The 16,198-nt window shown below is 45.1% G+C and overlaps 1 protein-coding gene across 2 annotated transcripts in view; it reads right to left on the reverse strand.

Annotated features, from left to right (window-relative positions):
* The window catches only part of NBEAL2 (neurobeachin like 2), a 135,498-nt gene that overhangs the window by 18,218 nt on the left and 101,082 nt on the right, over positions 1-16,198 (reverse strand). For both annotated transcript variants that reach the window (XM_089663812.1, XM_089663811.1), the window contains exons 34-43: positions 15,627-15,751; positions 12,444-12,584; positions 12,221-12,351; positions 10,749-10,858; positions 7,665-7,782; positions 5,349-5,446; positions 4,290-4,406; positions 3,555-3,644; positions 3,316-3,425; positions 2,220-2,392 (exon numbers count right to left, since the gene is read on the reverse strand). In XM_089663812.1, coding sequence (XP_089519938.1) covers positions 2,220-2,392; positions 3,316-3,425; positions 3,555-3,644; positions 4,290-4,406; positions 5,349-5,446; positions 7,665-7,782; positions 10,749-10,858; positions 12,221-12,351; positions 12,444-12,584; positions 15,627-15,751 — 1,213 coding nt within the window. The remainder of the gene's footprint in view (positions 1-2,219; positions 2,393-3,315; positions 3,426-3,554; positions 3,645-4,289; positions 4,407-5,348; positions 5,447-7,664; positions 7,783-10,748; positions 10,859-12,220; positions 12,352-12,443; positions 12,585-15,626; positions 15,752-16,198) is intronic.

Consider the following 16,198-nt stretch of genomic DNA (forward strand, 5'->3'; position numbering starts at 1 on the left):
CTTCACTTCCTGTCCTGGAGACACAATATGAAGTGAGAAGAAATCCTTCCAAATAGTTTTTTTTTTGTAACCAAACAAGTGTCACCATTGGAAGATTAGAAGAGTTCTTCTTCTGGCGACAACCGTAAAATTTGGGATTTTCCAGCACTTTGAGTCCTACTGAGAACATGGACCAGATAGAGGCAGAAGACCCAACCCTTGCCTACTCCAAAACTTGATCGCTCATCGCCTGACACTAAACGGTAACCTGCCGATATACGGTGCAGCCAGAAAGTATTCCCAGCCTTTGCCCCATACTTGGTTGAAGCCCCTTTAGCACCAATTCCGGCCTCGAGTTGTTCTGAGTATGATGCTACAAGCTCGGAACACCTATTTTTGGGGGATTTCTCCCGTTCTTCTTTGCAGTACCTCTCAAGCTCCATCAGGTTGGATGGGGAGCGTCGGTGCACCGCCATTTTTAGATCTCTCCAGAGATGTTCAATCAGGTTCAAGTCTGGGCCACTCCAGGACATTCCCGGAGTTGGCCCGTAGCCACTCCTTTGTTATGTGGGCTGTGTGCTGAGGGTCGTTGTCCTGTTGAAAGATGAACCGTTGCCCCAGTCTAAGGTCCAGAGCACTCTGGAACAGGTTTTTATCAAGGATGAACATTGCTGCATTCATCTTTCCTTCGATCGTGACAAGTCTCCCAGCTCCTGCTGCTGAAAAACATCCCCAAAGCATGATGCTTCCACCACCATGCTTCACAGTAGGGATGGTATTGGCCAGGTGGTGAGCGGTACCTGGTCTCCTCCAGACATGATGCTTGGCATCCAGGCCAAAGAGTTCAATCTTTGATTCATCAGACCAGAGAGTTTGGTTTCTCATGGTTTGAGAGTCTCTCAGGTGCCTTTTGGAAAACTCCAGGCGGACTGCCATTTGCCTTTTACTGAGGAGCGGCTTCCGTCTGGTCACTCTACCATACAGGCCTGATTGGTGGAGTGCTGCAGAGATGGTTGTTCTTCTGGAAGGTTCTCCTCTTTCCACAGAGAAACGCTGGAGCTTTTTCAGAGTGACCATTGGGTGCTTGGTTACCTCCCTGGCTTCTGTCTGGCCACTCTACCATACAGGCCTGATTGGTGGAGTGAGGCATAGATGGTTGTTCTTCTGGAAGGTTCTCCTCTCTCCACTGGAGCGCTTTCAGAGTGACCATCAAGTGGTTGGTTACCTCCCTGGCTAAGGCCCTTCTCCCTCGATCACTCATTTTGGCCGAGTGGCCCGCTCTATGAAGATTCCTGGTGGTTCCAAACTTCTTCCATTTACGGATGATGGAGGCCACTGTGCTCATTGGGACCTTCAATGCTGCAGAAATGTTTCTGTACCCTTCTCCAGATCTGTGCCTTGGTACAATCCTATCTTGGAGGTCTACAGACAATTCCTTGGACTTCATGGCTGGGTTGTGCTCTGATATGTTCCCTGTGGGACCTTCTATAGACAGGTTTATGCCTTTCCTAATCATGTCCAATCAACTAAATGTCCCACAGGTGGACTCCAATGAAGTAGTGGAAACATCTCAAGGATGCGATCAGTGGGAACATCTCAAGGATGCGATCAGTGGGAACATCTCAAGGATGCGATCAGTGGGAACATCTCAAGGATGCGATCAGTGGGAACATCTCAAGGATGCGATCAGTGGGAACATCTCAAGGATGCGATCAGTGGGAACATCTCAAGGATGCGATCAGTGGGAACATCTCAAGGATGCGATCAGTGGGAACATCTCAAGGATGCGATCAGTGGGAACATCTCAAGGATGCGATCAGTGGGAACATCTCAAGGATGCGATCAGTGGGAACATCTCAAGGGTGATCAGTGGGAACATCTCAAGGGTGATCAGTGGGAACATCTCAAGGGTGATCAGTGGGAACATCTCAAGGGTGATCAGTGGGAACATCTCCAGGATTATCAGTGGGAACATCTCAAGGATTATCAGTGGGAACATCTCAAGGATTATCAGTGGGAACATCTCAAGGATTATCAGTGGGAACATCTCAAGGATTATCAGTGGGAACATCTCAAGGATTATCAGTGGGAACATCTCAAGGATTATCAGTGGGAACATCTCAAGGATTATCAGTGGGAACATCTCAAGGATTATCAGTGGGAACATCTCAAGGATTCCGCACATCTCATCGATTTCTCTATATATGGTCTTGTTACGTGAGGCCCAGGCCACCAATTACCGATGTGCCGGGTGATGTGAGCGATGACTTTCCCTTTGCTCAGAGACGTGACGCGTAGGCTGTTGTCCCAGTGTCCTCCGCTAAACAGTAATTTGGCATCATGAGAAACGACCAGAGTCCTGGAAGAAAGCTCGGCCCCCAGGGCGAAGGGTCCGGGGAGGAAGCGCTGTGTCCTGGAAGAAAAAAAATAGAAAATAAAATAGAACAGAAAATAATAGATTAGACCAAATATAGCAATTTTCTGGAATTTCAAATGCATTTGAAAATAACGTGTATATATATGAAACTAATTCCAAAAAAAAAGAATAATTCTAACATAAAAAAAAAAATCGGAAACCAAACAAATTTTTTCGTCATGCACATCTCTAGCTCCAACCAAGAAATGTGACACAAAGAATATACAATACTCAAAAAAACAAAACAAAAAAAAACTGTTTCAAAAAGATATATTAAACATCACAATGACAAAACAGAGTATTGTGAGAGATCGGAGTCTAATCTCTACACCAACTTTGATGACCATTTACTGGATTTTGGTCACAAGACTGAAGGAGGTCAGTGCTCCTCCCACATATTTTGTCTATGGAATGAACGATCGTCAATACCAATTATTGTAATACAAAATGTGATATCGGTCAATGTCCCAGAATTGGAGGAGACACTCGGAGGTCAACGTCCCAGATTTGGAGGAGACACTCGGAGGTCAACGTCCCAGATTTGGAGGAGACACTCGTAGGTCAACGTCCCAGATTTGGAGGAGACACTCGGAGGTCAACGTCCCAGATTTGGAGGAGACACTCGGAGGTCAACGTCCCAGATTTGGAGGAGACACTCGGAGGTCAACGTCCCAGATTTGGAGGAGACACTCGGAGGTCAACGTCCCAGATTTGGAGGAGACACTAGGAGGTCAACGTCTCAGATTTGGAGAAGACACTCGGAGGTCAACGTTCCAGATTTGGAGAAGACACTCGGAGGTCAACGTTCCAGATTTGGAGAAGACACTCGGAGGTCAACGTTCCAGATTTGGAGAAGACACTCGGAGGTCAATGTCCCAGATTTGGAGAAGACACTCGGAGAGAGCAGGGGTGAGACTCACTTGACATTGGAGACAGTGGGGTCCTTGGTGAAAGTGAAGTAATTGGAGAAGTTCCTGTCGTAGGGCAACCAGCCATGGGTCCCCAGAAGTCCGTTGGCACTCACCGTGACCTATTGGGTACAAGGCAACCATTGAGGACCACAACTACTTGGCACTCTGGGGCAAGAAAACTTCACAGACGAAGATGCAGTAAACAATCCATAGGGGAACCTCTTAAATAAAGATGTCCAACAACTCACCAGAATGTCCGGAGAGCCCTGAGTCATGAAGGAATGTGCCTGGTTTTTGGGGACCACCATCAGGACAAGGGGAACCTCCTCCATCAAACCCTGCACGATGGACACATGAAATCAGACTTATTAACACAAGATGGCCAGTCCTGAGGACCTCTAAAGCCAACATAATTATCTTTGCCGGAACAGGACAAATACCCCCCAAATGTCGGGACGGTACAAATCTCCACTCAAATGTCATCGGGACGGTACAAATCCCCCCCCCCAAATGTCGTCAGGACGGTACAAATCCCCCCCCCCCCACCAAATGTCGTTGGGATGGTACAAATCCCCCCCTCCTCCCCAAATGTCGTTGGGACAGTACAAATCCCCCCTCCAAATGTCATCGGGACGGTACAAATCCCCCCCAAATGTCGGGACGGTACAAATCCCCCCCCCAAATGTCGGGACGGTACAAATCCCCCCCCAAATGTCGGGACGGTACAAATCCCCCCCCCAAATGTCGGGACGGTACAAATCCCCCCCCCAAATGTCGGGACGGTACAAATCCCCCCAAATGTCAGGACGGTACAATCCCCCTAAATGTCAGGACAGGACAATCCCCCCCAAATGTCAGGAGAGTACAAATCCCCCCCCAAATGTCAGGAGAGTACAAATCCCCTCCAGGAAGGCAGAATTTGAGCCGATAAAACTTCAGCTCGGTAGACTGGGGACACAGACAGCTGATCCCACATTCCTCACCTCCACAAAAAATGGTTTCAGCTCCGATAATCTCTCGAACAGATTGGGCGAGTAGGTGTCCATCCGGGACTGGTGCCGCGCTGCACTCTCCGTGGTCAGACGCGCCGGGTGCGGCTCCTGGAGGGACAAACAATGTTGAGGAAAAAAAATATCACCAAACAGCAACCTGAACCGATTCTATTCCATTCACAGAGAAATGAATACAAAATGATCACTGAAATCGATACGGATCACAAAATCGAGGGAAATGAGAAATTTGTATAATTTCCACTTAGGTGTGCGTGGAGACCTCTGCGTGACCCGGTGCGTGGAGACCTCTGCGTGACCCGGCGCGTGGAGACCTCTGTGTGACCCGGCGCGTGGAGACCTCTGCGTGACCCGGCGCGTGGAGACCTCTGCGTGACCCGGCGCGTGGAGACCTCTGCGTGACCCGGCGCGTGGAGTCCACCCTGTGCCGCGTGTAGAGTTCCCTTTATGCCGTGTCTAGAGTCCCCCCCCTACGCCGTGTCTAGAGTCCCCCCCTACGCCGTGTCTACAGCCCTCCCTACGCCGCGTCTAAAGCCCTCCCTACGCCGCGTCTAAAGCCCTCCCTACGCCGCGTCTACAGCCCTCCCTACGCCGCGTCTACAGCCCTCCCTACGCCGCGTCTACAGCCCTCCCTACGCCGCGTCTACAGCCCTCCCTACGCCGCGTCTACAGCCCTCCCTACGCCGCGTCTACAGCCCTCCCTACGCCGCGTCTACAGCCCTCCCTACGCCGCGTCTACAGCCCTCCCTACGCCGAGTCGAGAGCCCTCCCTACGCCGAGTCGAGAGCCCTCCCTACGCCGAGTCGAGAGCCCTCCCTACGCCGAGTCGAGAGCCCTCCCTACGCCGAGTCGAGAGCCCTCCCTACGCCGAGTCGAGAGCCCTCCCTACGCCGAGTCGAGAGCCCTCCCTACGCCGTGTCGAGAGCCCTCCCTACGCCGTGTCTAGAATCCTCTTTTAGGTTATGTGTACAATTTTTTTTACATTGCCGGGAATTTTACAAACGTTCCGGCTGTTTTGCGGTTCCGGCGCACCTTGAGAAGCTGGCAGGGGGTCTGACCAAAATTGCTGATGATTCCTTCCAGTGCTTTCCTCTCCGTCTCATCCGCAATGGCGTCCAGATCCACCACACCTGAACAGAGGAGACAGCGGTCAGACACACACAAGGCAGATGTCCATTCAGTACAATCACATTGGCTGCCATTTATGGTACATGACATACAACCGCCTACATGTACCCACATCCTTGGCGTGTTCACATTCCTCCAGTTACATCCCTCATAATAAAGCCAGCTAAAACCCAACAGAGATGGTGGGAGCCTCTTATAACCGGCACCGCAGACCCGGGAACCCAAGGGAGAGATCTCACCAGGGGGTTTAACTCTCCAGCACCCACCAAAAAAATGATCAGTTTTCGACCCAGAGGTATTTCTCCATCAGGCAAGTCTCTGATTGAAACCCCAGATGGATCCATACCACACCCCTCCATACATTCCCTTCAGAGCAGACTATGTCCAGCACTCCAGTCATCTCTAGATGAACAAACTACCCCCCATCTCCAGGCCAAGGAAAGGAAACCCATCTCCAGGCCAAGGAAAGGAAACCCATCTCCAGGCCAAGGAAAGGAAACCCATCTCCAGGCCAAGGAAAGGAAACCCATCTCCAGGCCAAGGAAAGGAAACCCATCTCCAGGCCAAGGAAAGGAAACCCATCTCCAGGCCAAGGAAAGGAAACCCATCTCCAGGCCAAGGAAAGGAAACCCATCTCCAGGCCAAGGAAAGGAAACCCATCTCCAGACCAAGAAAAGGAAACCCATCTCCAGACCAAGGAAAGGAAAACCATCTCCAGACCAAGGAAAGGAAAACCATCTCCAGGCCAAGGAAAGGAAACCCATCTCCAGGCCAAGGAAAGGAAACCCATCTCCAGGCCAAGGAAAGGAAACCCATCTCCAGGCCAAGGAAAGGAAACCCATCTCCAGGCCAAGGAAAGGAAACCCATCTCCAGGCCAAGGAAAGGAAACCCATCTCCAGGCCAAGGAAAGGAAACCCATCTCCAGGCCAAGGAAAGGAAACCCATCTCCAGGCCAAGGAAAGGAAACCCATCTTCAGACCAAGGAAAGGAAACCCATCTCCAGACCAAGGAAAGGAAACCCATCTCCAAACCAAGGAAAGGAAACCCATCTCCAAACCAAGGAAAGGAAACCCATCTCCAAACCAAGAAAAGGAAACCCATCTCCAGACCAAGGAAAGGAAACCCATCTCCAGACCAAGGAAAGGAAAACCATCTCCAGGCCAAGGAAAGGAAACCCATGTCCAGGCCAAGGAAAGGAAACCCATGTCCAGGCCAAGGAAAGGAAACCCATCTCCAGGCCAAGGAAAGGAAACCCATCTCCAGGCCAAGGAAAGGAAACCCATCTCCAGGCCAAGGAAAGGAAACCCATCTCCAGGCCAAGGAAAGGAAACCCATCTCCAGGCCAAGGAAAGGAAACCCATCTCCAGGCCAAGGAAAGGAAACCCATCTCCAGGCCAAGGAAAGGAAACCCATCTTCAGACCAAGGAAAGGAAACCCATCTCCAGACCAAGGAAAGGAAACCCATCTCCAAACCAAGGAAAGGAAACCCATCTCCAAACCAAGAAAAGGAAACCCATCTCCAGACCAAGGAAAGGAAACCCATCTCCAGACCAAGGAAAGGAAACCCATCTCCAGACCAAGGAAAGGAAACCCATCTCCAGGCCAAGGAAAGGAAACCCATCTCCAGACCAAGAAAAGGAAACCCATCTCCAGACCAAGGAAAGGAAACCCATCTCCAAACCAAGAAAAGGAAACCCATCTCCAAACCAAGGAAAGGAAACCCATCTCCAGACCAAGGAAAGGAAACCCATCTCCAGACAAAGGAAAGGAAAACTATCTTCAAACCAAGCCAGCTAAAACCCAACAGAGATGATGGGAGCCTCTTCTAACCGGTACCGCAAACCCGGGAACCCAAGGGAGACCAAACCATGGGTTTCTCCCCTTGGTTTGGAAACCCATCTCTAAACCAAGGAAAGGAAAACCATCTCCAGGCCAAGGGGAGAAAACCATCTCCAGGCCAAGGGGAGAAACCCATCTCCAGGCCAAGGGGAGAAACCCATCTCCAGGCCAAGGGGAGAAACCCATCTCCAGGCCAAGGGGAGAAACCCATCTCCAGGCCAAGGGGAGAAACCCATCTCCAGGCCAAGGGGAGAAACCCATCTCCAGGCCAAGGGGAGAAACCCATCTCCAGGCCAAGGGGAGAAACCCATCTCCAGGCCAAGGGGAGAAACCCATCTCCAGGCCAAGGGGAGAAAACCATCCACCAGCACACGTCTCACCTTCATAAGTGCAATAATAAAATACATTCAGGGCCTCCACAGCGGCTTCACCCCTCTGCTTGTAGCCGAAAACCAGGTCTATCCACTCGTGGAGGTGGGCCGACACATATTCCGATTCCTGGAGGACACAAGTTAGAAGATTGAACAAGGTTATGGGTGCTCAACGCCTTCACCGGAGAGAACTAGAGATGTCCACCACCGGAAAATCGGTTTCGTTTTGGATTTGTTCTTTAATGATTTTGTTTCATCGTATTCATTATGTTAGAATGATTCATTTTCAGAATTTGTTTCACATATTCGTTCTTTTTCAAATCAATTTGAAATTTCAAAATTTCAAATTCAAATTTCAAAACTCGAATTTTTATTTTATTCTATTATGTTCTAATCTATTTTATTTTTTTTATTCTATTCATTTTCTATTCTTTTATTTCCTATTCTATTCTTTATTTTCTATTCTATTCCTTTATTTTCTATTCTATTCTTTACCATGCTAGTCTTTTATTTCCTATTCTACTGTTTTATTATAATCTATTCCTTTATTTTCTATTCAAATGTATTCTATTCTATTCTTAGCTATTCTACTTCTCCATTTTCTATTCTATTTTATTCTAGCCTATGGTTTACCATTCTATTCCATTTTATTCGATTTCTTTTATTTTCCATTATATTCCTTTAGTTTATATTCTATTATATTGCTTTAGTTTCTATTTTATTCTTTTATTTTCTATTCTATTCCTTTATTTTTCTATTGTATTCTATTATGTTCTAATCTATTTTATTCTAATCATTTTCTATTCTTTTATTTCCTATTCTATTCTTTATTTCCTATTCTATTCCTTTTTTTTCTATTCTATCCTTTTCTATTCTACTCTTTACCATGCTAGTCTTTTATTTCCTATTCTACTATTCTACTGTTTTATTATAATTTATTCCTTTATTTTCTATTCAAATTTATTCTATTCTATTTTATTCTATTCTTAGGTATTCTACTTCTCCATTTTCTATTCTATTTTATTCTAGCCTATGGTTTACCATTCTATTCCATGTTATTCTATTTCTTTTATTTTCCATTATATTCCTTTAGTTTCTATTTTATTCTTTTATTTTCTATTCTATCCTTTTTGTTTCTATTTTATGCTATTCTTTTATTTTCTATTCTATTCCTTTATTTTCTATTCTATCCTTTTCTGTTCTGCTTTTTACCATTCCAGTCTTTTATTTCCTATTCTACTCTGTTTTATTATATTATATTCCTTTATTTTCTATTCAATTTTATTCTAATCTATTCTTTTTTATTCTATTCTACTCTTTACTATTCTACTTCTCTAAGCTATCCTATTTTCTATTCTATTTTATTCTAGTCTATTGTTTTCCATTCTATTCCATTTTAATCTATTCTTTCTTTTATTTTCTATTATATTTCTTTAGTTTCTATTTTATTCTGTTCATTTATTTTCTATTCTAATCTATTCTTTTCTATTCTTTCTTTATTTTCTATTCTATTCTTTACTATTCTACTTCTCTATGCTATCATATTTTCTATTCTATTTGTTCTATTTTTTTTTATTCTGTTCCTTTTTTTATTCAATTTTATTCTAGTCTATTGTTTACTATTCTATTCCATTTTAATCTATTCTTTCTTTTATTTTCCATTATATTCCTTTATTTTTTATTATATTATATTCCTTTAGTTTCTATTTTATTCTATTCTTTTATTTTCTACTCTATTTTATTCTATTCCTTTATTATATATTCTTTTCCTTTCTATTCTGCTCTTTTCCATTCTAGTCTTTCATTTTCTATTCTACTCTCTTATTATTTTCTATTCCTTTATTTTCTATTCTTTTTTTATTCTATTCTTTTATTTTTACTATTCTACTTCTCTATGCTATCCTATTTTCTATTCTGTTTGTTCTATTTTTTTCCATTCTGTTCCTTTATTTTCTATTCAATTTTATTCTAGTCTATTGTTTACTATTCTATTCCATTTTAATCTATTCTTTTGTTTTCTATTATATTCCTTTATTTTCTATTCTATTATATTCCTTCAGTTTCTATTTTATTCTGTTCTTTTATTTTCTATACTATTTTATTCTGTATTCAATTTTGTTCTAATCTATTCTTTTTTATTCTATTCTTTTATTTTCTTTTCTATGCTTTACTATTCTACTTCTCTATGCTATCCTATTTTTTTCTATACTGTTCCTTTATTTTCTATTAAATCTTATTCTAGTCTATTGTTTACAATTCTGTTCAATTTTAATCTATTCTTTCTTTAATTTTCTAATATATTGCTTTATTTTCTATTCTATTCTTTACTATTCTACTTCTTCATTTTCTAGTCTATTCTTTTTTTTTCTAATCTATTTTTTTTTCTATTCTACACTATTTTTTTATTCTATTATTTTCCATTTTAATCTTTTCTATTCTGTTTTATTCTTTTCCTTTATTTTGTATTCAATTTTATTCTAGTCTATTCTTTTCTATTCTATTTTATTCTCTCTTTTGTTTTCGATTATATTCCTTTATTTTCAGTTTTATTATTTTCTATTCTACTTCTTTATTTTCTATAATATCCTTTTATTTTCTAATTTATTCTATACCTTTCTATCCTATTCTTTTCCATTCTACTCTATTTTCTATTCTGTTATTTTATTCTATTCCTTTATTTTCTGTTCAATTTTATTCTAGTCGTTTTTTTTCCCCTTTCTTTTCTATTTTATTGTATTCTGTTCCTTTATTTTCTATTCCATTTTCTATTCTACTTCTTTATTTTCTATTCTATTCTCTTTTTATTTTCTATTATTTCTTCTACTCTATAAAGTCTCCCAAGTAGGAATCGTCTTATTTCACTTTTATTCCTTACTGTATTTGTCATATTGGAATTCAAATTAATTTTCAAATTCGGTTCATTTGTTTTGTTATAACTCATTTTGCATTCCTTTGAAATTCATTACTTTGATGATTCGGATACATTCGAATCGCCGAATAATGAAAATTTTGTTGGCATTTCCATTTGTAACAAAATGGATGGCACAGGTCTAGATAGAACGTCAGTAACCAGAACCACCACCGTGAACCCACCAAGGCCTGCCGGTGCTTGTAGGTCAAATCTTCCCGTGAAGAGGCCCATCGCGGTAGAACCACGTCAGAGACCTTCCCGTTGGACATCTGGAGGTAGCCCAGATCAAAACCTGGAAACGTACGGAAAATCTGATGAGATAACTCCAGAGACATGCAATATACACAAATACCAACCAAGAAAGGGGAGGTAACACAGCCCTGAGATTTACACAGCACAGTTCTGTCCGGCAGGGCAGAAAACCAGTTTCACTTTCACTTACAGGTCTCTTTCCCACCCCTAACTTGCGATGGAACTTTAAAACGAGATGTAGCAGACAGACAAGTTTATCTGTCATTCCGCTCTCTCCTCCAATCAGCTTCCCTTGTTAAAACATAAGCACTTCCCAAACTGAATGGCTTTTGTGCCGTTGTTTCTCCCTCTCCCAGTTTGAGCTCTGCCGTACGGGGACCAGGCCGGTTGTCAGACTGGCTGACAACAGTCACCTCCCAGCCTTGCTGTGCTTGACTGAAGCAGGAGCCTTCACTGGTAAAACCCATTTGGATGTTGAATGGCTAGTCCCTCAGAATATCCCCTAGAAGCTGGGTTCCCCCTACCATTGGCGTTCTCTCCAGGAATTCGGGGAACCATTGTTTCTCCCTCTCCCAGTTTGAGCTCTGCCGTACGAGGACCAGGCCGGTCGTCAGACTGGCTGACAACAGTCACCTCCCAGCATTGCTGTGCTTGACTGAAGCAGGAGCCTTCACTGGTAAAACCCATTTGGATGTTGAATGGCTAGTCCCTCAGAATATCCCCTAGAAGCTGGGTTCCCCCTACCATTGGCGTTCTCTCCAGGAATTCGGGGAACCATTGTTTCTCCCTCTCCCAGTTTGAGCTCTGCCGTACGAGGACCAGGCCGGTCGTCAGACTGGCTGACAACAGTCACCTCCCAGCATTGCTGTGCTTGACTGAAGCAGGAGCCTTCACTGGTAAAACCCATTTGGATGTTGAATGGCTAGTCCCTCAGAATATCCCCTAGAAGCTGGGTTCCCCCTACCATTGGCGTTCTCTCCAGGAATTCGGTGAACCATTGTTTCTCCCTCTCCCAGTTTGAGCTCTGCCATACGGGGACCAGGCCGGTCGTCAGACTGGCTGACAACAGTCACCTCCCAGCCTTGCTGTGCTTGACTGAAGCAGGAGCCTTCACTGGTAAAACCCATTGGATGTTGAATGGCTAAGTCCCACAGGGGCTCCCCTACAAGCTGGGTTCCCCCTACCATTGGCGTTCTCCAGGCATTCGGGGAACCATTGTTTCTCCCTCTCCCAGTTTGAGCTCTGCCGTACGGGGACCAGGCCGATGGTCAGACTGGCTGACAACAGTCACCTCCCAGCCTTGCTGTGCTTGACTGAAGCAGGAGCCTTCACTGGTAAAACCCATTGGATGTTGAATGGCTAAGTCCCACAGGGGCTCCCCTAGAAGCTGGGTTCCACCTACCATTGGCGTTCTCCAGGAATTCGGGGAAATAGAAAAACTCTGGAATTAACTCCTTGACATCCACAGGGTTCTCCATCCGGGCTTGCCAGGCAGCTGGGATGGAGTGGAACTGACGGTCGGAGCAATCAAACCTAGAAGAAGGTAGATTAGTATCCGTAATAAATAAATAAATAAATAAACGTGCAAGGCTGCTCAGTTCATCGGGCATCCCATCTCCACTCACCGTCCGCTCTGCAGCTGGATGTGCAGGGTGGTGAACGGCTCCATCCGAATCATGTAATGCATCACTCCTGCCGCGTTCGAGTAGTGGGTCCCATAATGGAACTTGTCAACCGTACCAGTGGGGTCCTCAAAACTCTCATACCTGCCAAGAGAAAGGAACAGAAAATGGCTCCCCTTCTTCTTCCACATCCAAGAAAAACAAAGACACGTAAAACAGTTCGGCGCTAGGTAGCTCAATGAAGTACCCCCCCCCGTGGGCAAATCCACCCACTGGAGTCTGGTTGGCCATGGCATCTGCTCACGACTTACGTTTCAGGACTCCAATGCCTACCCTTGGCTTAAAGACCTTTGGTGTTAAAGATCATGGATCCTAGGTCTGCCATTTTGCTGGGACCATTACTTGGGGGGCTTCTGTTCACCAGCCAGCTTTGAAGCTCTCTGTGTGTCTGCCCACCGGGCAGGGAGAACAGAAGCCCCCAACTAATGGTCCCAGCCAGCTTTGAAGTTCTGTGTGTTTCTGCCCACCGGGCAAGTTGAACAGAAGCCCCCCAACTAATGGTCCCAGCCAGCTTTGAAGTTGTGTGTTTCTGCCCACCAGGCAGGGAGAACAGAAGCCCCCAACTAATGGTCCCAACCAGCTTTGAAGTTCTGTGTGTTTCTGCCCACCGGGCAGGTAGAACAGAAGCCCCCGACTAATGGTCCCAGCCAGCTTTGAAGTTCTGTGTGTTTCTGCCCACCGGGCAAGTTGAACAGAAGCCCCCAACTAATGGTCCCAGCCAGCTTTGAAGTTCTGTGTGTTTCTGCCCACCGGGCAGGGAGAACAGAAGCCCCCGACTAATGGTCCCAGCCAGCTTTGAAGTTCTGTGTGTTTCTGCCCACTAGGCAGGGAGAACAGAAGCCCCAACTAATGGTCCCAGCCAGCTTTGAAGTTCTGTGTGTTTCTGCCCACCAGGCAGGGAGAACAGAAACCCCCAACTAATGGTCCCAGCCAGCTTTGAAGTTCTGTGTTTCTGCCCACCGGGCAGGGAGAACAGAAGCCCCCAACTAATGGTCCCAGCCAGCTTTGAAGTTCTGTGTGTTTCTACCCACCGGGCAGGGAGAACAGAAGCCCCAACTAATGGTCCCAGCCAGCTTTGAAGTTCTGTGTGCTTCTACCCACTGGGCAGGGAGAACAGAAGCCCCCAACTAATGGTCCCAACCAGCTTTGAAGTTCTGTGTTTCTGCCCAGCGGGCAGGGAGAACAGAAGCCCCCAAGTAATGGTCCCAGCAAAATGGCAGACCTAGTATCCATGATCTTTAACACCAAAGGTCTTTAAGGGCTATATGAAAACATTAGATCGGCATTTCTCAACCGTTTTACCCCAGGAGAAACCTTGAAATAACTTCCAGGTCCATGAGATACCCTTGAGCGAACACTAAATGTTATCTGCAGCTCCGCCATTTTGTTTCCAAGCCTTCTTCGCTACCAACCCACTCCGTACAGCTTGACATCCTTTGAAAATCTTCGTAGGTCACGCTCTCACTCGACAGGTCTTATCACTTGCCTTCTCGATAATTTCCACCAAGCAACCCTCCTGTACGACTGTATCCACATCAATGGGGATGGGAATTAAAAATGGAGCTGGCTCCTGAGGACTGGCAGATCATGGTTGTTTCCAAGAGCTCGAGAAATGTCACCATACTTGAGAACGCTTGCAAATGATTATGCCGTTGGTACTATATGCCAGCTTGGTTAGCTCGAATCGTCCCTAATTACCCCTCAACGTGCTTTCATGGATGTACCAGCCAGGAGCAATGGCACATATTTGGTGGTTTTGCCCAAGATTGAGTAAATTATGGATTTGAGTCAACGCCTTGCTTCATACATTGTTACATTCCAATCTCAAGAGAAACCCTGATGAAGAGCTTCTCCTAAAGCCTATAGACGCTCACCATTGCCGGAGCTTGGAAGTCTCCCGTCCTTAGTTTTGAGGCGGGGAAGCACCGTGTGAATGATAAACTGGTCAACAAAAAACTGACAGCCATACTGAGCGACTACCATGATAAATGTCTTCGGGTTTGGTCAGCCTTGGATACTGTACTCTCATCCATCGTGTCTTGGCCATCTGATATATTCTGTGCCCTTGACCCTTCCTTTGTTTCTCTTTCTCCTTCTTGGTCTTCACTTCTCCCTTTTCTTCTGTTCGCCTCTTTCTTCTTATTGCCAACTGCAAATACTGTATTTGTTAGACACCCCCTTCCCCACCCCACCACCACCACCACCCTTGTATCAGGATGGGGTAGTGGACCATGCCCTCACCTATTGACTGCTCTGAAATCTCCAGAATCCCCCTCGTTTTCAGGACTTCCTGTATACATACCTCAAGTGTGTTCTTGTTTGTATGCTTCAGGATGTGTATGAAACCTGCATGTTCTTGTATATGTACTGTTTGTACATTTTCAAGCCTTTCCTTGATGTATCTTTGCTAAAAGTCAATAAAACCTTTTGTAAAATAAATAAATTTCCAGGTCTCAGAGAACCCCCTGCTAAAACCAATTCATTGGTGGCCAATTGGAAGAATTTCCTTTACGGTGGTGGTCAGAATGCTACCCTAAAAAGGAAGATCACTGGTATTGTGCCGCTTGCTCCTTTGGGTGCCAATGGTTCTAGAACTAAGCGAGCATCATCAAATGGAAAGAGTATCTCAGATTTGATGACATGGGGCTTTAACTGTGGCTTCTCCTCTACTGGAAAACTCTTGGACTGCCAAGGCCTTCTGTGGACCTCGATTCTCTACACCAGTTGCTATATTGAAGTTGAGAATCCCGCTTTCAGCATTTGCCGGTCCTGGAGACTCACTTTTCTTTCACCTCTCGGACTTCCTTTGGGTGCCAATGGTTCTAGAACTAAGCGAGCATCATCAAATGGAAAGTCGCAGCTCAAGGAAACCCTCACACCTCTGGAGGAACCCTAAGGTTCCATTGAACCTTGGTGGAAAATGGCTGCATTATATAGGTTAACACTTCGGAATATATGAAAACGGAGTATCTCAGATTTGGTGACATGGGGCTTTAACTGTGGCTTCTCCTCTACTGGAAAGATCTTGGGCTGCCAAGGCCTTCTGTGGACCTCGATTCTCTACATCAGTTGCTATATTGAAGTTGAGAATCCCGCTTTCAGCATTTGCTGGTCCTGGAGACTCACTTTTCTTTCACCTCTCGGGCGTGCCGCTCGTTTACCACCCCGATGGGCTTGGAGAGGTCACGGAACACCTCGGGGTTATCCAAGTCCAGTGTTTCTGAGACATAGTCCTGCAGAATCCAGGGGAACTGTAAGAAGAATAAGAATAAAAACAGGAAACGACCCATATAAAAAGTTTAGTTAGAAACAGAGTGAGGGTAGAAAAAAAAAAAAAGTGGTCCATTAAGTCCAAGTATGGACCTTTGTCCCAAGCATGTATACATGTCCCAACCATCAACTACTCATTCAGTAATCTTTCTAAGGTTACCTTCTACTAGTTGGAGGTCATGTCTTCATGTTCTTTCTCTTGGCTTCATATTGGAAATCCTGCCCCCCTCACACCCTTCATATATTTAAAGGTTTTCCGCAATTCCACCAATTCCCTCCTTTCTGCAGGACTATACATATTGGATTCCTGCAGTCTTTCCTGATTTCCTGGTTTTATCCCTCAGACCTTCCACCATTGTTGTTACTTGTCTCTACAACATGTCTCATCAACTTATTTTTCGAAAGCGAAGTCTCCAGAACAGGACAAA

Source organism: Staurois parvus, unplaced genomic scaffold, assembly GCF_062004578.1.
Source record: "Staurois parvus isolate SC_StPar_1 unplaced genomic scaffold, SC_StPar_1.0 ptg001773l, whole genome shotgun sequence".
Lineage (NCBI taxonomy): Eukaryota > Metazoa > Chordata > Amphibia > Anura > Ranidae > Staurois > Staurois parvus.